The following is a 22,939-nucleotide window of genomic DNA, read 5'->3' on the forward strand; positions in this document are numbered from 1 at the left end:
TGTAAATGACCCCATAACCTTCAAAAGCAGCAGTGTGTCTTGTGTTTCTGTATTATATCTCATCATTCTCATATTATGTGCAATATATACATAGCATGTAATAAAGCTCAAATCATATCACATAGACTGTACTTATTAGTTATGGAGTTCCTGAGAGCGAAAAAAAATTCTCAATGTTTAAAAATGTAACCAGCGGGATAGATGCCTTTAGAATAGGGTTTCTTAAAATCAGCATCAGTGACACCTTGGGCTAGATACCTTGTGGTGGGCGCTGGCCTGTAGGTGGTAGGATATTAGCATCCTTAGCTTCTACCCCCTAATGGGACAGAGCCATGCCCTCCTCCCCTGTGTATCCAATTGTGAACCCACAAATGTCTCTAGCCATCCCCAAATATCCCCTGGAAAGGATGAAATGGCCTAAATTGAGAACTACCGCTATAAAACCTCTCTCCTAGAGAGAGATTTGAGTGGTCTGGTGTTGGAATAGGACAGGTTCCTGAGCAAATGAAGGGATACTTCTCCAATATATTTGCTAACTTCAGATTAATTCTTGTATGGAGAAGAAAATTTAAAAAACACTGATAAAGAACAAAATCTTCAGCCTGAAAAAAGTGAATTCAGGTTGTCAAAGACAAGCAGAGGGTAGAATAGTGGTTACCAGAGGGCGGGAAGGATGTAAGAGAGAGAGAATGGGGAGAGGTACAGAGTGGATGAAGGAATAACTTGTAGTATTCTGTAGCGGAGTAGGGTGACTCTGGTTAACAGATTTAAATGCTTATTTCAAAATAGCTAATAGAGAGGATTTTGCATATTCCCAACACAAAGAAGTGACAAGTATTTGAGGTGGTTATAACAATTACCTTGATCTGATCATTATACATTTCATATATGTATTGTAATATTACAGTAAATCCTATAAATATGTATAATTTGTACCTATTAAGCATAACAAAATATTTACAACAACAATCAGAAACAACACTTGGGCACTGGAGGTGTAGCTCAGTGGTAGAGTGCTTGTCTGGCTTGGGTGAGGCCCTGGGTTCAGTTAAAATAAGACTTTCACTCGAATGTTCTTATCAAAATGATTACTAGTTGGAAACAGCAAAAATGTCCATCAACCAGTAAATGGACAAACAAAATGTGATGTATTCATATAATGGAATAAATACTCTTAGCAGTTGAAAGGAATGGACTTCTGACACCCGCTATGGCACAGATGGGTCTTAAAACATTATGTTAAGAAAAAAAAGCCAAATACACAATACCACATGCTATATGGTTTCATTTAAATTAAATTTCCAGAAAAGGCAAATCTACAGAGACTGAAAGCTGATTATTGGTGCCTGGTGACGGGGAGTGGCATGAGAATTAGAAGGCATGAGGACCGTTGGGGGTGATTGACAAGCTTTAAAAACTTATTGATGCAATGTTTCACAGCTTGGTAAATTTATAAAAATTTTTGAAATGTTTACATAAAATGAGTGAGTTATATAATATGTAAATTTTGTCTAAAAAACTTACAGGCAGAAGTTAATTTTAAAAATAGAAATAAGCACTTCATACTTGAACTTGTCAGTGTGTGGTTCACCTGCACCTGTTTGTTTACAGGTGGAGGTGGAGGTGTATGACTTCTTCTTTGGGAGGAGTGCTCCCATCACAGTCCACATCTCCATCAGAACAGCAGACACAAACGCCCCCCGGGTGTCCTGGAATACAGGTGAGTCTCCCTAGGAGGCATCACGACACAGTCCTGGAGGGAACATAAGGGAGTCGCTGAGTCAGCAAAGAAAGGTTGATTTATTCCCATTTCACGCACGAAGTAACTGAAGCCCAGAGAGGTTGAGGACATCAGATGTTTGCTTCTGTTTTGCTTTTTTCCTAGTGTTAGGGTGAGGAGTGGAAATCCAGCATCCTTGTGTCCTGGGGGCATGTTTTTCCCTCTGTGGAAGATAAGCCAAAGAATACTGTTCCAGTGAATGAAGCAAAATGTGACTATTTGTGTATTGAGTTCGAGTTAGAGCAAGGGAGAAAAGGTCGCCAACTCAAATCACTCATAGGATGGGAACAAGGTGGCAACTGGGATCCATCATCTTATTTTTATGTTGGGTTGCATAGAAACCAAAATACGTAAATAAGAGCTTCAGCAGCTTAAAAAAGTAAAGGGCTTTGCACTGCCAGTCAGTTCTAAGTGGACTCATAATGTGATTTATATATTTAGATCAGATGCAAATGTGGAGTGTAAATGAAGGCTTTTCCTTTTTCACTAGTCCCATCAGTAACATTCAAAACTTACTTATAAACACTGATGAATGAGTATATTAAGGGGACAGATCCCTGATTTAAAATCTTGATTTGTAATTCTGGCTCTATGTTCCACTCTACCTCTGTTGGAAGGAAAATGAGAGAAAGGAAGAAAGTGTCAACCTAAAGCTGAGAAATGATTGCATATTAAATAGAGTCTTGTTTTTGAGTGTGGAGTTGAACAATCTGTATGTGTGATCTATGATACTCAGGTTTGTCACAGGAGCTCCAGGGTTGGAGTTGGCTGCTTTGGACATTACAATGCTTTTAAAAATGAATTTTTTAGACTTATTATTAATCTAGTATATGCTATAATTGAAAATTTGGAGAATGCAATAAATAGAATGAAAATTATTCATTTTTTCCATCACAAAGGTATAACCACTGTTAATGGTTTGCTATGTGAATTTCTAGTCTTGGTTGCTTCTTGGTGGCTTCCATGATGGCTTATCATGTGCTGTACTGTGCACTTGTGACTTAAAAATCCATGAACTAGGTTCAATGCCCAGTACCACCAACCTCCCCCCTGCCCCGAACCCTACTGTCACTCATGGAGACTTTTTGTGTGTGCTTGTCCTTCCTCTCTTCTTACTGTCCTCTCTCTCTCCATTGTTCCTTCCTTCCCTCCCTTCCTTTCTCTCTCCCTCTCTTTCTTTCCTCTCTTCCTTCTTCTCTACCTTCCTGTGCTCCTCCCTTCCTCTCCTTTTCTCTTCCCCTCTTCTTTGCCTGTCTTCCTCCTTCCTCCCTCCCTCCTTCCTACTTTTCTCCCTCTTTTTTCTTTCAGTCTCTATTGTATGTCTTAGCTCAGTTTCTCTAAGAAAACAGCCCGAGCCACATCATATGTAATAGCCCTACATTGAAAAAAAGAGTAAGGGGAGAAGCAAATGAAAAGGTGGATGTTAGTCTGCTTTATGTCACTAAAACAAATGCCTGAGATAATCAACTTAAAAAAGGGGAAAGGTTTATTTTGGCTCACAGTTTTAGAAGTTCCAGTCCACGATCAGTGGACACATTGCTTTGAGCCTGTAGCAAGGCAGAACATTATGGCGGAGTGCACAGTAGAGTAAAAGCTACCTTCATGGCCAGGAAGCAAAAAGACACAGGGAGAAGAGGCCAGGGTTTCACAGTATCCTTCAAGGACATGCACCAATGACCTAAAGACCTCCACTTCCTAAAGCTTCTACCATCTCTCAGTCCCATGAACGTAGAGACCAAGACTTTTAACACAAGGGCTGTTGGAAGCCATTGACCATTCAAACTACAGCAGATGGTATGGCTGAGCTGGCCACAACTTTTCAGTATGGTTAGCTCGTAGTGTCATTGTCTCCAGGAAGGAGATGGGAATGGAGCCACTGAGTCTTGCGAAGAGTTGAGGTGTGTGGGGGAGGGGAAGGAGGTGAGTCCCCTGTTGGTTTCAGCTCTGTTGAGTGATGGGATGTGTGATGAGATGCTGTAGCTCCCCATCTGTAACTTGAGCATTTAGTCCAGACTTTGTGTTGTTCTTGTTTTGTTTGTTCTTGTTCAGCGAACAAATCTCTCTCCACAGATTTCCTCTGGCATGCTGAGTCCAAGGAGTAGGCTTTATTTTAATCTTCAGTTACAGAAATTCCTCTTTTATTAGAGTTTAAATGAAAATCCATCCTTTGCAAAGTATGGGGCACTTCATAAATGTCCTCAAATGTCCCCAGGCACAGTATCTCTATAGGACTGTGTTGAACCACTGTACATTCTCCATGCTATGTGTTATGTGTGCTCTCATAAATTATATGTGAAAGCAATTCTGACTCTTGTCTACTTAAACTATGTGGTTGTAGCCTTTGAAAAAAGTTCTCTGTGGATTTTTAAAAACTAGAGTACACTATGAACATAGCATCTGTTCTTTCCTTCAGTATTTACTTTTTTGGCACCACCAAACTTCATAAAGATACATTGTAAGGAACAGTTTAGATTGGAATTAGTAGTACTAAAAATAAAAGCATTGGTGCAGGCATGGTGGCTCATGCCTGTAATCCATTACTTGGGAAGTAGAGATTGGGAGTTTCACAGTTCCAATTTGTTCAGACCCCAGCTCAACAAACTGGATGTAATGGTGCATGCCTGTAATTTCAGCTACTCAGGAGGCAGTGGTAGGAGGATTATGGTCCAAGGCAGGTGCAAAGTGCAAGATGCTATCTGAAAAATAACTTTAAAGGACTGAGGGCATGGCTCAAGTGGTAGAGTACTTGCATATCAAGCACAAGGCACCCTGAGCTCGAATCTCAGTACCACCAAAAATAAAGAAATAAATACAATAAAATAAACTAAAAAAATAAAAATATTACTTAAACCACAGCTATATTTAAGTTTCATGAAAAGCTTTTGAAGAAATAATTTTCAGATAGTTTCATACGTGAAAATTCACTAATTTTTTCCTAAGCAGAATAGGTGGATGCCACAGAACTTTGCCAAATGCTTTCCTGCATTCTCCTGCAGGTCTGAGTCTCCTGGAAGGGCAGTCTCGGGCCATCACTTGGGAACAGTTTCAGGTTGTTGACAATGATGACATTGGTGCTGTCCAGTTGGTCACCGTTGACGGCCTACATCATGGACGGCTTACAGTAAGAGGTGAGTAATCTTTCTGCACAATCTGGAAAAGAACACAAGAAGTATTTTATCATAAAGCAAGTCATATTTAGCAGGACATCCATAGCATCTCTTGGGCCCCATTTCTACCTAAAATTGTCGTATCTGGAAAATTTGGAACCATCAACTTTTGGGTAGAATAGTCAAATCAAAGTGTGACTATTTAAGAGTGGTCTTATGACTGGCTCATTATTTGAGCCTCAGTTTTGCTTCTGCATGCTGTGTAGAACTCCTTCCAGATATGGTCTTAAATCCATATCTTTTCCCAATTGGAGGACAAAATATTTCCCTCTCTGTCCACACTTCAGAGAAGTACATGGAAAAAGAGAAAAAATGTTAATACTTTAGTAATACTGTTGTTATTATTAGTTGCCATAGTTTAAAAGAAACAAATTTATAATTATTATAATTATAAGGAGAGTAGTTAATAAGGCAATAGTCCTAATAAAAATAGTATTCATGGTTTATGATAAAGTAATCTGTTCCTGGTAATGAGCTCAGAGAATTTAATTCAATAATCCTCTTAGTTTGCCTAACTGTAAAGCAAAAAGAGAGCTCTCATTTGTCAGCATTTGTGGTTAGGGAGTTCTGAAATTTCAAAAAGAATAAATGATGATAAATTCTCCTGCCTAACCCCAGGACAGCCCAGTTAAAAACTGGGTGTGTCAGTCCATGCCAGAGCAGCTCAATGACAGTGGCTTAAAAATTACACTTATTTTCTCCATGTCTTTGAGTCTGGATGAGATTGAAGGGACAATGGAAGAAGTCATGCCATCTAAGCTTGCTGCCTTTAACACCCGTTTCCAGGAGCCCAACACAACTTCCACTTACGTCTCTTCACCAAACTATGTCACATACAGCCCTTTGGTGCAGTGGAGTCCAAGAACCTGAGGGTTATGTTGTCATGCCAAATAAAACCAAGATTCTGGCAGAGGAAGAAGCAGAAAGTGACTGTTGAGCAAGTAAATACTGTGTCCACTGTTACACAAGTGTTCAATCATTTATTCCCCTGAGGTCTTTTACACAGCCATGTGGTATGAGGAGACAACTTATGATAAGAATTATAGTAGCCAATGCAGAAAATGAAGCAATGTTTATTAATACTGCAGAAATGCTATTGGGAGAGGTAGTCAGCCCATAGGCAATGCTGTTCTGGGATGGGAGGAGGTACACAATAATACTGGCATTTATTAACCCTTTACTTTGTGCCAATAATTCTACATATTTTATCTTCTTTTTCTCATATCAATCTTATGAACTGAGAAACTATCATAATTCCAATTTTACAAAAGGGGAAGCTGAGATTAGGGAAGTTGACTCGCCTAAGATCATACACCTAGAAAGTGGCAGGACAGGAATTTAAGCCCACTGTGTTTGACATTCAAACTCTACTCCTGGCCTTTAAGCCAGTGATTCTCAAACTTTTCTGACAGTTCCCCAGATGGTGTTGATGCTGCTGGTTTACCAACACTATTTCAAGTGCTTCTGACATGTAAGAGGATAACAATAAACTGAGTAATAACCAACATTTATTGAGGTTTACTGTTGTTTGTGTCCTCTCATCTTTGGTATGGAATATAGGTAGGTGTTCATATTCACCAGGGTTCTGCAGAGAAGCAAAACCAATAGGAAGTATTCTAATATATACAAGAGCAAACATGGAGGGTGACATCTCATGATCAGATGGAGAACCAGAAAATCCCATGATGGATTTCAGTCCTAGTCCAAGGCCTGAGAGCAAAGGCGGCTGATGGTATAACACCCAGTCCTACACCAAAGGTCTGGGAAGCAACTGGGGTGGGTTGTAGGTAGGGTGGCTGGTATGAGTCACAGAGTCTACTGGTCCAAGAACCAGGAACTCTAATGTCTGAGAGTGAGAGAAAATGGAAATTCCAATGAGAGAGAGAGAGAGAGAGAGAGAGAGAGAGAGAGAGAGAGAGAATTAGGCTAGGGATTATAACTCAGTGATAGAGATCTTGTCTAGTGTGCATAAGGCTCTGGGTTCAATCTTCAGCACCAGAAAAAAAAAAAGACAGAAAAAGACTTCACCCTTCTTTTGCCTTTTTGTCCTATTTGGGTCCTTAACCAAATGAACAATGCCCACCTACATTAGTGAGAGCAGATCTTAACTCAGTCTACTGGCTCAAGTGCTACTCTCTTCCAGAAATACTGTTATCATAGAACCTGTCAGAAATAACATTTTCATAGCTATCTGGCATCTCTTAGGCTAGTTACCACATAAAGTTAAGCATTGCAGTATTATTATCCTTGTTTTACAGGTGAATCTCAAATAAATTAAATGCCAAGCCCAAGTCCACACAGTGAATAAGTGTCAGAGTCAGTATTCAAAACCGGATGTGGTGTCCTGGTGCCCACTTAATCTAGAGACAGTTCCTGACTTATAATTTTTTACTTCATGAGAGGTTTATTGGGGAAGACAATGCATTTTTGGCTTATGATGGTTTATTAAGGTGGAACCCCATCATTCAGTCAAGCAGCTTCTGTGTTGTTTTTCTGGGTGAGAGAACTGCAGGTAGCACCATTTCCTGTAGTGATGCCTCCCTGCAGCTGCTACCTCTGCTCCCTCACTGAGTTGACCCCATGTCTGCTCTCTCCACCAGGGGGAAAAGGTTTCCTCTTCACTGTAGCTGACCTTCAAGCTGGAGTTGTTCGCTATCATCACGATGACAGCGATTCCACCAAAGACTTTGTGATCTTCAGGATATTTGATGGCCATCACAGTACCCGTCACAAGTTTCCTATCAACATCTTGCCCAAAGATGATAGTCCGCCATTCCTTATAACCAATGTTGTGGTTGAACTGGAGGAGGGGCAGACTGTCCTGATCCAGGGGTCCATGTTGAGAGCATCAGACATGGACTCCAGTGACGACTACATCTTCTTTAATATCACAAAGCCTCCAGAGGCTGGAGAGATCATGAAGAAGCCAGGGCCAGGACTGATAGGTAAGTTCTAGGCAGTTAAGATTGTTTGAATTGAATTGATTCTTCCTTAGAGAACTTCCTATGAGTTTGCTGAAGTTGAGTCAGAATTTGTGCTAAGGTGGGCATCACATTTTTATGAAGTAAGATGCTATTATTGCTTCCATTTTATACAAAGGAAACCTGAGACTCAATAAGCTAAGTTAATATACCTAAGGTTGTGCATCTAGAAGGGTCTAGATCTGAGTGTCAAGGAAACCAATATACTATGAAAAGTTAAGTTGTACAAGCAAGGTGATGAAACAAGTCTGAGAGGGAGATATTTGGCCCATTTTTGATGATTAGTAAAGTGATTTCATGAATAGTTTTTGCTTACATTTTGATAAGATCATTTGTAAAGTAGGTTAAGTCAGAAGTTTGACAAAATAGAGATCAAGTAAGAAGTGTTACTTTGTATATCTCAAATAAGACCATGTGTCTTGGTATTATCTTTCCAATGCTATTTTTTTCTACATATTAAGACAAGAGTAGCAATTTTAGCTTTTCTACTCTATTATTTATAAGCTTTGCTAAAACCACGTACTGAAGATTCTTGGATGTATCAACACACTAGACAGAGAAGACTTTTGGAGATGAGTCCTGTATCATTATGCTCTGACACTTAAATATGTGTGGTGTTTTGTGGACTCACCAGGCTATCCTGTCCCTGGCTTCCTTCAGAGGGACCTGTTTAATGGAATCATTTACTATCGTCACTTCGGTGGAGAAATCTTTGAAGATTCATTTGAATTTGTTCTGTGGGACAGTCACAAACCTCCAAATCTCTCAGTGCCACAGGTGAGAGACTACTTCTAAATACCTTCCCAACATTTTGTATACTGATATTAGCTCTTGAAGCTGTTATTTAAAACTACATAAAAATAGGTTTTGAGGTTCAAAGTTTGAGATGCAATGGAATAAGCAAAAAAAGCAATCTCTTTGCAATAGGACCATCTAAAGAGTTTTATAAATTTCTACGTATTCAGTGCTTCTAAAATTATTATTAAATAATAATAATATTTTTATTGACTACTTCAAAAAATTTGCTTACTTCCTAACACCTGAGAAAACCCTTATTTTATATGTAGTGGTTGAAGTATAGACTCTAGGGGTTAGACTGCCTGAGTTTTCCTTCTGACTGTGACACTGACCAACCTGTACCCCTCTTTCCTTGTCTATGAAACAGAATCTTCCTTATAGAGTTATTGTGAGGGCAAGTGATATAATACTTATAAAGTGCTAAGTTTTCTTTTATTTTAGTAAATAAAAGAGCTATTCTTTATTGTTTTGAAGATTTAAGTTTTACTACCACTACAGGTTATAATTTACATCTATAGAAAGAGGAAATAGGATTAAGCAAACATTATCATACAGAAATTACAGAAAATGTAATGTGTGGACAGTTATAAAAGAGTAAACTTGCAAGAGAGTCAGGGTCACAAAAAAAGAGTTGAAATTAAGTGATGTCCTGCTATGTACAATATTTTTTTGCTAGGAATTTTATATTCTATTGTCTTAGAAGGAAGTATGTGTATGGATGTAAGAAAATCTCAACCCCTAAGGCATCTGTCCTGTTCCATGAAATGCTTTCTCGTAATGTCACAGTTACTGACACTAGCTGACACTTACAAGATTGAACTGCTTATCTGTTGAGTATAATGGAAGGGAATGATCAGAAATAATGATGTCTGAAAGCTCAGACTCTGAAGGAAGTAGTGGATCTTTTTAAAAAGGAATGGGAGTGAATGAGAAAACTCTTAATTCATCTGCTTTTTTTTGACTAACAAGTCAACTCCTTTTCAAATAACAGCACTTTTTTTTTTCATCAATGTATTACATGCCAATTCTGGGTTAAATTATTGCTTGAGACCTTAGTTGGCTTAATAGTTCAAAATGGTAACTATAGTAAGGAAGAAAGCCCACTGATGTATTTTAAGTGTAGTTAAATTCATTGTTCACTACCATTTTAAATACCGAGATTTCTTGGTGTTCCTTTTTTTTGAAGAGGCTACATAAAATGACTTTGAGAAAAATCATAAAGAGATAAATACTAAAGTATTTAGGGATGAAATGTCATGATTACTGTAACTTTATAATTTTTAGCATAAGTATAATATAAGAAGAATAAGTAAATAGAAGCTATTTTTACATCTGAAAAAATGGCAACTATTACTAGGACTTATTTCTGAACCTTTTGGATATGTACTCAATCGAGCTATGTTTCAAGTCCTTTTAGCAGACTCTATGTCTTTACAAGTAGAAATGTCAGGACTTGGTCTTTTTTTTTTCCTTTTTGGTTGTTATATATTTTGTAAATCATGTATTTTATACACACAAATCATGATGCCTGTATAATAAAGACCAAGGTAGTAAAAAATATCAAAACAGTTGTTTCTAAATCTGGGCAAATAAGTCAGATGAGTACTTCAGATCTGATTATAAATTTATTCCCTATTATGGGTAGGATTTGAAAGAGATCATAATCATGTTTTCCTATACTTCCATTTATAAAAATTTATGCCCAGAGAGAGAGATAGAGAGAGAGAGAGAAACAGAGAGCTCTACAAATGTGCTCTGTCTTCATGTACCATGTATTCTCTGACTCCTAAATACAGTCACGCCCACAGATTCAGCCAACTGAGAATAGAGAATTTTAGAAAAAAGTTGCATCTGTACTGAACATGCCATTGCACTGTATAACCACAATTTACGTATCATTTGCATTACATTAGGTGTTAGGTATTGTAAGTCATCTGGAAATGATTTAAAAGTATGCAAGATGCTGGGTGCAGAGGCACATGCTTCAATACCATTTATTCAGTAGGTTGAGGCAGGAGGATTATGAGTTTGAGGCCAGCCTGGGTATGAAAACAAAAAAAGAAAATGAGCAAAATAAATACATGAAGTATGTAGAAGAATGTGCATGGGTTATCTACATAGAGGGCATCAATTTATATAAGGAACTTGAGCATCCAAGAGGTGATCCTGGAACCTCTTTCCCATGGATATTAGAGAATGACTACATCTCCAGTTTAGACTTATGTATGTAGCTACCTTTCTATCAACATTTCTACATGTTTATCGCATCAGCATTTTAAATCCATCTTGTCCAAAAAAATATTTAGTGTGTTTCTCTAAAAACTCACACAAAACTACTGTACCCAGTAAAATGGGAAAAACTAGCATTGGAAGTGGTTCCTGGGGATCAGAAGTAATGCTAGACATTTTCAAAGAGAGACGCAAAACAAAGAGCAGGTGAGAATCAGAGCTGAGGGCAAAGGAAGGATCAGGAATTCAGGTCTACAAAATACCAGCTGGTAGAGTATCCTATTGGAGCCTGAATCTGAAGCTCAAGGTCAGCCTTTGTCATTTTGTCAAGGTCAGATTTCTCATTTTACATTCTGATTCCTTATAAGTCTGTCTATGTGTGCTTGTGGCCATTGGTACACTAGTGGGACTTGGGCAGAGAGCAAATGAGTCTAGCAGTTGGTCTGAGCTCTAGTTCTCTTCTCCTTGCTTGGGACTGGGTGTTTAATTATGTCTTTGTTACAACTAGATTTCATTACAATGAGAATGCTTTATTTCTCTGTGGAGTTTGTTAAAATATGATTTTTCTTACCCATAGACACACACATAGTCTAATTGTCTGAACATGCATAAATGTGTAAAGATACATCAACTCAGACAATCATAAAGCATGTTGAAAAATGAGCTCACCAAGAATTACTACAGGGGTATAGAAATGCATGCTGTACATTCATTTTCATAAAGAACACATTGGAGAATAAATTAGCATGGAAAATGGTCTCTCTGAAGGCACAATAACTATTGTTTCCTTATTAAATCCAGTTTTTCAATTAAGTAGAGACTCGCTGATCCACACTTTGTCTGGGAGGTCCCATAGAGAATTTCTGAAGTTTGTAGATTAGCAAAATACTATAATTGGGAAAAAAAATCATGACACAGATTCCAGGAGACTTGAGAAATGATTGTTATTGTGTGTCTTTATTTTGATAACTGACTTTAGTTTTTTAATTATTGAAGTGCTTTTGTAATGGATAGCAAACATGCCATAAGCTTTTATAAATGTAATGAAAGGATAGAGATGAGAAATTAATTTATTGAGCACCTACTAAGTACTAGGTACTCACAGTGCTACTATCTTATTTGATCATGATAATATTTCATTATAATTGTCATTGTTATGATGCCTTTTGTACAGAAAGGAAAATCTTTGTTCCCAAAGGGTTAAATGGCTGCCTTCAGAGAGCATTGTTTATAGGTTGACAAGTTGATACTTAAGTCTTTTTTATATCACAGTAAATTTTACCGTGTTTTAGTTTCTGCTTTGTATGACAATTTAATTGTATGTTGGAAACACTGCTGTTGAGGACAAAATTGTCATTGCCAATCTGTGCTTTGGTGGCAACATCAAAATAAATCAAAACCAGTGTAAGAATGCTTTCATGTGGCTTTGTGCAATGACCTCCAATGCCAAGCAAGGAACCATTGCAGAGAGAGAGAAAATAATAGCTTTCTTGTAACGAGTCATGAATTACTCTAAAGAAGTAACTATAATGATAAAAGCTGTTTGCCCAATCTTTCTTACAATTTAGCATGATCCAAACCCATGAATGTCCCTTATGACTACTTAAAATTACAAACAGGGCCTGTTGTCTCATTCACTTAGCAACACTGATGAAGTATTGTACCAGATATTGTGGAATGCAAAAATGAGTGTAATATTTATTGGGCACCTACTGCACGCCAGACATTTTATCTACATGGTAATATCTGATCTTTGCAGAATTCTGTAAGGTTGTTAATATTGTGCTTGACTTACAAATAAGAAAATTGTTGTCTAAAAGTTGGTAACTTGTTCAAGTTCAAATAGCTGCTAGTAGATAAGTTGTACACCAGAGACTTCAACTGTTTACTCTCAAATCTTGTGGAACTTTCAGTCTAAGAGAAAGATTGACATGTAAATTAATAATATAAACAATTAAATAAGTATTTTATCCGAGGGGTGCCTTTGTTCATCTATGCTATAACAAAATTCCCCAGACTGGGTAATTCATAAATCATAAAAATGTATTTCTCACAGTTCCAAAGGCTAGGAAGTCTGGGATCAAGACTCCAGTAGTTTTGATGTTTGATGAGGGCTGCTCTTTGCTTCCTAGATGGCTAATGGTCCTGCATCCTCTGGAGGTGCAAATGCTGTGTCCTCCCAAGTCAGAAGGGCGAGTTCACCCCCTCAGGCCCTTTAATAAGGCACTCATCCCTTCACGAGAGCAGAGGCCTTATAATGGCCTAATCACCTCCTGAAAGCCCTACATCCATACTGATACCCTGGGATTAAATTTTAACATGAATTTTGGAGGAGACACAAACATTCAAACTATAGCCAGGGATAAACAAAATTCAGGAACAGTTAATTCCAACTGAAAAATTGAAGGGTTTTAAGAACTTGTAAGGGTGAGGAAGACTCAGATTGCTAGAGAAAGCAAGAGCAAAGCATTAGAAATGGAAGGAACAACATGGCGGCAAGCAGGAGTGTCCTTGAGGACAAGGACATGACCACTGCATGTAACTAGGTTGCTGGATTAATGCTGAGCGACAGTAAAAAATAAAGTCAAGAAAGAGAGCACCTAAACTGTGAAGGATATTGGATGCCAGGGTAAAGAGTATGAATAGCTTTATACTTCCTTGGTGGTTGTTTAAATTTTTTTGAGGAGATGAATTAATGAATTATGTATTCTTAAGATAACAGTAGAAGCTGACTCTGGTGGCTCATACCTGTAATCCTAGCTACTCAGGAGGCAGAGATGGGGGTGGATTGCGGTTTTGGCCAGCCCAGGCAAATAGTTTGTGACACCCTATCTTGAAAATAACCAACACAGGAAAGGGCTGTGGTCAAGTGGTAGAGCACCTGCCTAGCAAGCATGAGGCCCTGAGTTCAAACCCCAGTACCACACACGCACACACACACACACAAGATAACACAATAGACATTTACGGTGAGATTAGGAGTAATGGAAGGCTGTCACATGAGGGAGAAAATATGCAAGCTAGGTCAGGATCAGTAGGAATGTCACCTGAGGGTTGGCATTGCCTCTACAGAGGAAATTTTACAGTAGAAACTTGGTGATGTGTTATATGTGACTGGAGAAGAAGGAATCAAGAGTTATATCAAGGGTCCTGGGATCAATGACTATGTAGAGAGAGGTATCGAAAGCACAGGTTATTGCAAGAAGGAAGATAGAAAAACACAGTAACATACCTTGTGTTTTATGTGCTCATTCTATAGCACTCCTGAATGAATAAACTGTAATTGTAATAATTATATTCTTAAAATATAATATCCAATGAGTAAAGGCTGCTCCTTTTTTAGCTCACACTCTTAGTAGCTCCTGACTCATTGGACGGAAGTATAAATTATACTATAAATAAATGATATAAATGATAACTTTGAAAATCATCTTCCCAGTAATTAGGTAATGGTGGAACATTCTTTTTGGTGTCATCTTGGTATTTTGAGTGAACAGTACAGATGTTTTCATTCCAGGTGGTGATGATCCATATCACACCAGTGGGTGACCAGCTTCCAAAAGAGGCTCCTGGAGTTTCTCGGCATTTGGTTGTTAAGGAAACGGAGGTGGCCTACATAACAAAGAAGCATCTACATTTCCTGGATACAGAATCATCTGATGGAGAGTTGCTCTACACGATAACGACTCCTCCATTTTTCTCCTTTGGCCACAGGTATTTTTGAAAAGTCATCATTTGGTCCATTGATTCTAGGATTGGAGAGTCAAAAGTATCAGTATATAGTGCTAGGATTCAAGTGCTTTATTGGTCAGACATGAACTTATACCAATTCAGCATTTACTTTATCTCAACTGTCTCATTCCTCCCTGCAAAAGCTGTATTAAACAGTCTTTTATTCCCATTTGCTAAGAGGATACTTACTTTTCTTCTTAGTTAAATTTGTTGCAATCTTTGTAACATTATTTTTAGATATTACAGGTCATGAAATGGTTATATTCTATGATCTCAGTTCAGAAAAGTAGCACGAGAATTGCTTAGGCTAATATCACGTACATGATAGCAAGGAAACATTTTTAGGATGACACAGAAACATTTTTCTCAATGACACAGCAAAAATTTTTGGACATACTTTTGTAGTTACGATGAATGTGCCAATCATGATACAGAAATAAGGTTAGAAGTCCCCAACATAAAGAAGGAGCATCTGATTTTTCCTGTAATCAGGTCTTTTAGTTTTTGAAAATTTGCTTATGGCCTGTTTGAATTGACACTTCTGTTCTGTTTTGTTTTTTTGAGACAGGGTCGCTCTTTGTAGCTTGGACTGGCTTGGAACTCTTGATCCTCCTCTCTCCATCTCTTCGGTGCTGGGATTATACATGTGCTTCACCATTGACTGGCTTTGATTTAGTTTTTCTTAGCTGGAAAATTAGCTGATGAGTTGTCCTGTATTTCTCTTTAGACACTTGGATGCTGGAAAGTTATTCATGGTGGACAGCATACCAAAACTAACCAAAAACCCTGTAGCCCTGGGGCTGAGGTCATTTACTCAGGTATGATGATTTGTAAAATGTTGACAAATGTGACCTAAGTGTCCTTGAGAAAATGTGGCATGCCTAGTGTTGAAGCTGAGACTGTTGACCATAGGCATCTGCTACAAATGCTCTGTGTCTATACTCTTTCTGCTTGTACATTTCCACTAAGCATGTGACATATACTCAAAAGCACTTTATCAAGTTGAATATGATACCAAATCTTATTATAATTCAATACTTTTTTTTGCATTGTTTTGCCAGTAGCAGAATTTAAACTCAGGGTCCCCATTTATATGTTTTTATTTTGCCAAATTCTGATTGACATAATAAAGTTTCACAAACTGAGCAGTTTAAAACAATAGTGATTTACCTTCTCCTTGTTCTGGAAGCTGGAATCATGGTATTGACAGGGTCATGCCCCTTTTCTGTAGTGAGAGGTTGTAAATGAGTATGTCCATCCCAGTTATATGTACTATTACTTTATTCTTTTTTACAGATAAAGAAAAGAGACCTAGCAAGTTTAAGCAGCTTGACCATCTAGCTAGTATGGAGTAGCTCTGGGTTGAAATAAAAGTTCTTGTCTTTTATAGAGTTGGCTGTCTACAAACACTTGACATATTTACTTAATTTCTTTGTCACTTTTCCTTATGCATAAAAAATGTGATTTATAAAATAGAGCTTTGGGGAATCTTTCAATTAGTGATGGTATTTATGGTGTTTAATAGCAATTAACACTGCATTTGTCTTGGACCTAGTTCTCTGGAAGTTTCAGATTGTTGGAAATCAACACCCAAATGTCCATCTCAATTTGCTTTGCAGCATGCTGTGAACCATTTGAAAGTGGCCTACTTGCCACCCATGCAAGATATAGGCCCCCACCTCCAACATGTCCAGTTCACAGTTTCCGTCAGTAACCAACATGGTGGCACTTTGCATGGGATCTGCTTTAACATTACGATTCTTCCAGTGGATGATCAAGTTCCTGAGGTATGAACAATGTTTGATATGGAGGATGAAAAGGAGAGAAAGAAAGAAAAGACTGTTTGGCTATAGTGTAAAAAAAAAAAAAAGCAAGGTGTGGGGACTCCTTGACTGCCCATAGGTCTTACTATCTGAAAGGTAAGATTTTCCAGTTGCTGAGTTTGACATTATTTTCAAAGGTTTATCAAAATCTCTTTCATTTCCTTTTCTTTATGCTGAACTTCACATGTTGATCAGGGGAAGGGGATTAAATTATGGGTCTCTTAGCAACCAGAAGAGTTTATTTGCTCTCACCATAGGCCAATTATTCTGCTGTGTAATCCAAAGAAGCTCTTTAATTTTCTAAAATGAATTTAAATGGATCCTTTTGTCCTACCCTGTCCCACTGCCCAGTGTTTATGTAAGTCTTAAAGGACTTGGGTTTTTCTTGAAAATTGAACTGAAAGGCAATGCTACCTTGTCTCTCTATAATCTGAGATTTGCATCGCAGATTGTTCCACACCCTCCCCCATCTTCCCCTTCAGAGGGTTACAGTTGATTAGTGTGACTATTATTGAGACGATTTTTTCCCTTAAAAGTGGGAAGACAAAGGAGAATTTCCCAGTCCTTATGAGGCAAAGGGACCCAGAGCCTCCCCAAACCTCACCCCTAAGGAAAGAGGTCACTCTCCCAGGTATTTACCTGGAATACAGCCAGCCCTGGAGTTCTCTTTCTTGGCCACTCCTCCCCAGTTCTATACCTGTCTAAAGCAGAGGGCATACTTGCAGGCCCAAGTAGCTTACCCAATGTGCACAAGTGGTCTGAAAGGGCTAAAGAATATTTTAAAATAGCACGTGCTGACATTTACAGTCCAACAGATTTCCTAGCACATCTGACTCGGGGTTTCTCTTGAAATTATGAAAGCTCTAACAACATCAAGTCCAAATACCTTAATGTAGTTGTGGGACAGGGTGTGCTTTTTACCCACTAAAGTCCCCACCAAGTCACCTCACTTATTTGCATCATGGCCTGACCTTTCAGACTGGTGAGCTTGCAATTTCTGGTAGAAAATGCACTAAAAAATTCACACCAAGGAATCTGAATTAGCCCCATTCTGTGACACCTGCCATATGAAAGACTAGATCGTGTTCCCTGTGTTGGAAATGGTTTAGAATGTCTGTGGAGTTAACTTGATTAGATTTGAGTCAGAACACCCTTTTCCATATATGAGGTACAGTCCCTAAAGTAGCATAACATCTAAGGAAGTCAAGCTTTTCCTAGAACAATCATGGAGAAATATTCTTTACATCCAGGAGTCTTACTAGAGAAGGATGAACTATGGAGGAAGCCATAAGGGTAAAAAGAAAAGTTACTTTCATTTGCAGGGAGATGGAATAGTTAGGAAGACTTGGGACTAAAATGGCATGGTGTCTTTTCTCTTTTGTTTACAATGTGTGGGACAAATGAAATAGTAGTTCAAAGACCTGAGAATATTAGAAATAAAATTAATTTAGCCTTAGTGAAAGAAACCACAGAAGTAGTTCTCTGATAAGAAATGTCCACAGAGAGCTGGATTGAGTGATAATCCATGATTAACCTGGAGTCCCAGAAAACTGAACAGTGGGGCTGAAAGTCAATGATTAATAAGTGGGGGAAAATTTGCCTTAGGCATTTATCTTTTGCAAGTTTCCCTAAAAGACATATTTGGAAAAACATTTAATGTAATAAAGTATATTTTGTGAAACATTCCCATATTGGGATACTGATTCATACCACTTAGGAAAATGAGGCTGGCAAGCATGGTCCTTGGTCCATACTCCTCTCTGAATACAAGCCCCCTTGTTTTCTTTGCACAACCTACAATGAAAATGTAGGCTTGACAAAATGAGAGGGAGACTCTGGGAAGGACTGGGGTGGGGCTGATGGTGGGGAGAGAAGTTTGTAGTTTTTCTGTTCTCTTTTGCTGGTGGTAGTTTGTAAAGAACAGAAAGTAGCTGCCTCATAGTTGTAGTTTCACAGATTCCATGATCAAGGGCCTGCCCTTGAGACATGCACAAGTGCCCCCTTGACCATGGAATCCGTCTGGTATTGGGCCCTGGTGGGCAGGAGGAGAGAGTAAATGCTGTTAAATGGAGATCTTGGCATCATCTAGCTCACTTCCTTTTCCTCTACTTGTGTGATGTCACTTCCTCCTGTTCACTCCCTTTTACCAACTCATTCTTCAGGGAACATTCTTATTTCTCGAGGTGTCAGCTGCTTGGAGGAGAGCAGGTGCTTCCTAGGAAAACCTGGTGTCCTCTCATTGCAGGGCACTCACCCCAAGTCATCTGGGAGGAGCCCTCAGAGCCAGTGTTTGGTATCCCAACATTATCTGATTGCTTTCATTTCCATATAGTAACACCAATTTGTAAAAATGTTAGGTGAAACAAAATTAACAGGTTTTCCTACCTTAGGTCTCAAAGCCTTAAATATGCATATGTGTCTTCTAATTCTCCAAAATAAGGATCTGTATGTAACTGTTTTAAGTCTGATATTTGAATAAATCTATTTCTTATGGAATCTTTAATTTCCAATCTTCAATTTCTCTGCTCTCATTTCATCTCCAAAATACTCACTACAACTGAAAATCCAATCAACTTCCCAAGTCTTTAAGAATTTCTAAGGATGAAAAAGGAGATGCATCCTTTCCTTCAGGGGAATTTGGCAAAGGTTTTGCTTCTGTTGTAGACTAGGGAGTATGTGTTTCAAAGGGATGAGAATAGACACGCTAATGAAAGTTCTTATTCCCTCAACTTAGCACTACAGATTTTAACCACTTCAATTGCTGATTCAACTATACAGCTCTGAGTTAAATGAAATGTAGATTCTTTCAACTTTTTAGAAAGTGAGGTCTGCATTGCTTTTTTCTATACATCAAGGCTTAGAATTGGAAATATTTAATAAAAATATTTTCAACCAAATCATATAACTATGAATTTGTCCCCTTACTGCATCCTTGAAAAATGAATTACCATATGAAGATGGTACTGGAAGTTCTACATTGATTTAGTGAGCTCTGTATTCAGAAACAAGGCTCTGAATGCTTCCTTCTTTCTAGGTGTTCACCACCCCTCTGAGAGTGGCTGAGGGAGGTCAATGCATCATCAGTACAGAGAACATTCTGGTTTCAGACATGGATACCCTGCTGGAAAATATCCACCTCTCTCTTCAGGAGATGCCTCTGCATGGAAGGGTAGAACTGAATGGATTTCCTCTAAACACAGGAAACACATTTTCATGGGGCGACCTCCATACCTTAAAAGTTAGGTTAGAAATTTTTGTGTTTTGTTTTGTTTTTTTCTTTAAATGTCTTGGTTCCTCAGCTGGGTCAGTTGTAAGGCAGAGTAAGGAGAAAGAAGTTGGTTGAATTCTTTCAGGTATACCAAGATGCCATGTAATACTTTCAAGGGTCAATTGAAAATTGGAAGTGACAAAATTTTCCGTTTCCTCTGGACATTTTCTTTCCCTCTGGCTTGTTGTAGCAGTAGGGATAAGCTTATGGATATTGAAGCAACAAAATTAACATGAATATTAAATTGGCCACAAATGCACATATCACAAACTAGATGAATAGAGAATGAAATGATCTGTGAGGCTAATCTACATAATTGAGCATGGCTCTAGGAAAAGCCAATTTCATGACCCTGAAAACTCTGGGATAGAGCTCTGTTGATCATTATCTCTAGTGTAAGATTTAATTCCACTTGACTGGGTAGGGGTACACAGATAGGCTAGGTAGGTTGGCCATGGAGCAGAACCCAGGATGGAGAAATTCCTGCCTCATTGTCCTATAGTAATTCTCCTCACCCATGGCCTTCCATTTCTCCTATCTACTGCAGTTCTGCAAGAAACTTTTCTACAAAATTTAGTAAAACATCTTCTCTGGAAAGCAATGCAAACTACTTACAAGCAATGGTCAGGTAGATAGATGAATTGACTAATTTCTCACTGAAAAATTCAAGTTACAAATGGAAGCTTTGGTCCTTTTGGTGAAGTATGGTAGGAAGTGTCAGGCATCAAATGCTTATTTGACTATGAAGTTCAGTGATAGTTACCACTTGTGCACAAGAAGATCAGTTTAATCCTGATAGTCTAGTTAAATCAGAGATTTATAGCTCCCAATTTCTTGACCTCTTTTCACTACTCATCTATTTCCACTAAATTTTCCCTTCTGTTTTTGTTTTTTAGGTCCCTGCCCTTATTAGCATGCAAAAAGAAAAATCTGTTTAGGAAGTTCTTTCTGAAGAGTAAATGATGGATAGAAACAAAATACACCAATATTTGCTAAAACTATATATTTCAAGCACTCTTTTAGAGATTTGCAATTAATTTTAAAAGTCCATTTACTCTCCATAGTAACCAAGCCTGTCAAGTTAGCTAATTCTAGTCTCATAGTGTGGGTGAAGAACTAAGCACAAATGTGTTAAGGAATTGGCTAGTACACGGAGGAGTCAGGTTTTAAAGAATATCTGCTTGGTTCCACTGCCATGCCTTTGGTATTAGCATAGTCAAATAGGATTAGTATATTGTCATTCATCAATCTGTTTTGTTGGAACATGGCAAAATAAGCATAGGAGGTGAAGTGTACGAGTGGCAGGGAGTAGTGGGATGTGGTCCTTCCCTGGCATTGGGATAGAATTCCACACCTGAGTTCCTACCCAGCCCATTGGTGAGATGAGTCCTGAGGCATTTTTTCCATGGATGAATGTCATCTGGGTTCAATATACTGTAACATTTTTCATGGAACTTTCATTTCAATTCCTAGATCTGATTCCACTCCTTACTCAAATCTTGAACGGATCATTGATAGGCTACAAATTTGGCTCAATTGAATCTGACAGCTTTTTAGAATTTATTATACATCACTGTAAGGGGCTAAAGAGTACACAAAAGGCTTAGAATTAGACAGTTCTTTCAAAAAACTTGACTGAGAATTAAAGGACGATGGGCCCAAGGTTAGACTGGGGACAGAGTTGAGACTATAGGTACTGAGGAAGAGAGCTTTTAAAGGGGAGAGAGAAGTTTGAGGGGAGGGAGGCAATGCATAATTCATAGACCAAGGTTTTAAAGAAGAGCTTAACACATCCAGGACACAGACAGAAGGATTCGCCTTGAGAGTAGGGAAGGAGCGAGAATCAAGTTCATATAGCATTCCACTTTTCCCTGTCTACCGTTCAGTCTTGGTGTCTCTCTGGCGCCAGCCGAGGTATTCTGTAAGTGAGCAGAGCTTCACCAAATGGTTCCTGTTGCCACAGTAGCAACTAAAAGGCTGCTTTTTATTTAGGGACAAATTACAAGTGCATATAATACATTTTCCCAGGGAGGAGCAATTTTACCTTTCTGGATACTTGCGTAGTTAAACAGTGACTTCATGATTATGCTGTTGTTTTCTTATTTATTTATCCCTACATCTATTTAGTGAACACATGGCCAAAACCATGGAAGAGTTCTTGTGTCATACATCTCAATTTATTCTCACAGTGTTCATGAGAGATTAGCTACAAATATTATCCCCACAGGTATCAACATGATGGATCTGAAGTTCTTCAGGATGACATACGCTTGGAGGTCACAGACGGCACAAATTCAGCAGAATTTGTTCTACATGTTGAGGTGGGTAGAACATTTCCTCCTTAAGTCATATAAAAATAAAGCATCTGTTTTGGAAACCTCTCGGGGTCCCTGACATAACTTAAAACACACGGACTCCAAAGCAAGAGGATGCCTGCTTACATTTCTGTATATCTTGAGCCATGAAATAGAGAACAAGGTTTTACTGATAAAATGAACATAGTATCTCTCTCCAATTTAAAGATAGAAGAACTCTGGCCTCAAACCCAAATACTTAGTTTAAAAAGTAATTGATTCTATGTACAAGTTTCTTTTCTTTTTTCTTTTTCTCTTTCTTCCTCCCTTCCTTCATTTCCCTCCCTTCCTTTCTTCTTTCCCTTCTTCCTTCCCTCCTTCCCTCCCTCCCTCCCTCCTTCCCTCTTCCTCCCTCTTTCCCCCTTCCTGTTTATTGCTACTTTTAAATAAAGGGACATGGACTTTGCAAATCATAGACACACTTTTTAGGCAAATGTTTGTGATTTTTTTTTTTTACTCAAAAGGAATATTCTTAATTATGGAATATTATGCTTGGGAGATATGTACACTTGGAAATCTGTGATGACCAATATGAGCAGGGTGGCTGTTCTTGTAGAGATAGCAGATCAAGGATGAAGACAGGCGTCAAACAGATCATCACCAAGACGATTAACCAATTAAAATTTATACATGTTTTATAAATTAACAGGATGCTAAAAGAGAATAATAGAAGCCTCTAAATTAGACTGAGTGGTCAAGGAAGTTTACCCTGAAAAATCCACATTGAACTTGAGGCAGGCATTAGCTGAGGAAGGAGTTGGGGACAGAGCCAGTTGAGCAGGGGCAAGCAATGGAGCAAAGGCCTTT

At 38.4% G+C, this 22,939-nt stretch overlaps 1 protein-coding gene across 8 annotated transcripts in view; it reads left to right on the forward strand.

The window, feature by feature from the left end:
• Positions 1-22,939, forward strand: part of Frem1 (FRAS1 related extracellular matrix 1) — a 148,170-nt gene that overhangs the window by 45,455 nt on the left and 79,776 nt on the right. For 7 of the 8 annotated variants that reach the window (XM_074051823.1, XM_074051824.1, XM_074051822.1 and 4 more), the window contains 9 exons: positions 1,612-1,720; positions 4,777-4,908; positions 7,548-7,892; positions 8,563-8,705; positions 14,473-14,669; positions 15,415-15,505; positions 16,307-16,474; positions 19,545-19,753; positions 22,006-22,099. In XM_074051823.1, coding sequence (XP_073907924.1) covers positions 1,612-1,720; positions 4,777-4,908; positions 7,548-7,892; positions 8,563-8,705; positions 14,473-14,669; positions 15,415-15,505; positions 16,307-16,474; positions 19,545-19,753; positions 22,006-22,099 — 1,488 coding nt within the window. The remainder of the gene's footprint in view (positions 1-1,611; positions 1,721-4,776; positions 4,909-7,547; positions 7,893-8,562; positions 8,706-14,472; positions 14,670-15,414; positions 15,506-16,306; positions 16,475-19,544; positions 19,754-22,005; positions 22,100-22,939) is intronic. The other variant, XR_012440433.1, reaches the window with a different exon arrangement.

The sequence above is a fragment of the Castor canadensis genome, chromosome 13, assembly GCF_047511655.1.
Source record: "Castor canadensis chromosome 13, mCasCan1.hap1v2, whole genome shotgun sequence".
NCBI lineage: Eukaryota > Metazoa > Chordata > Mammalia > Rodentia > Castoridae > Castor > Castor canadensis.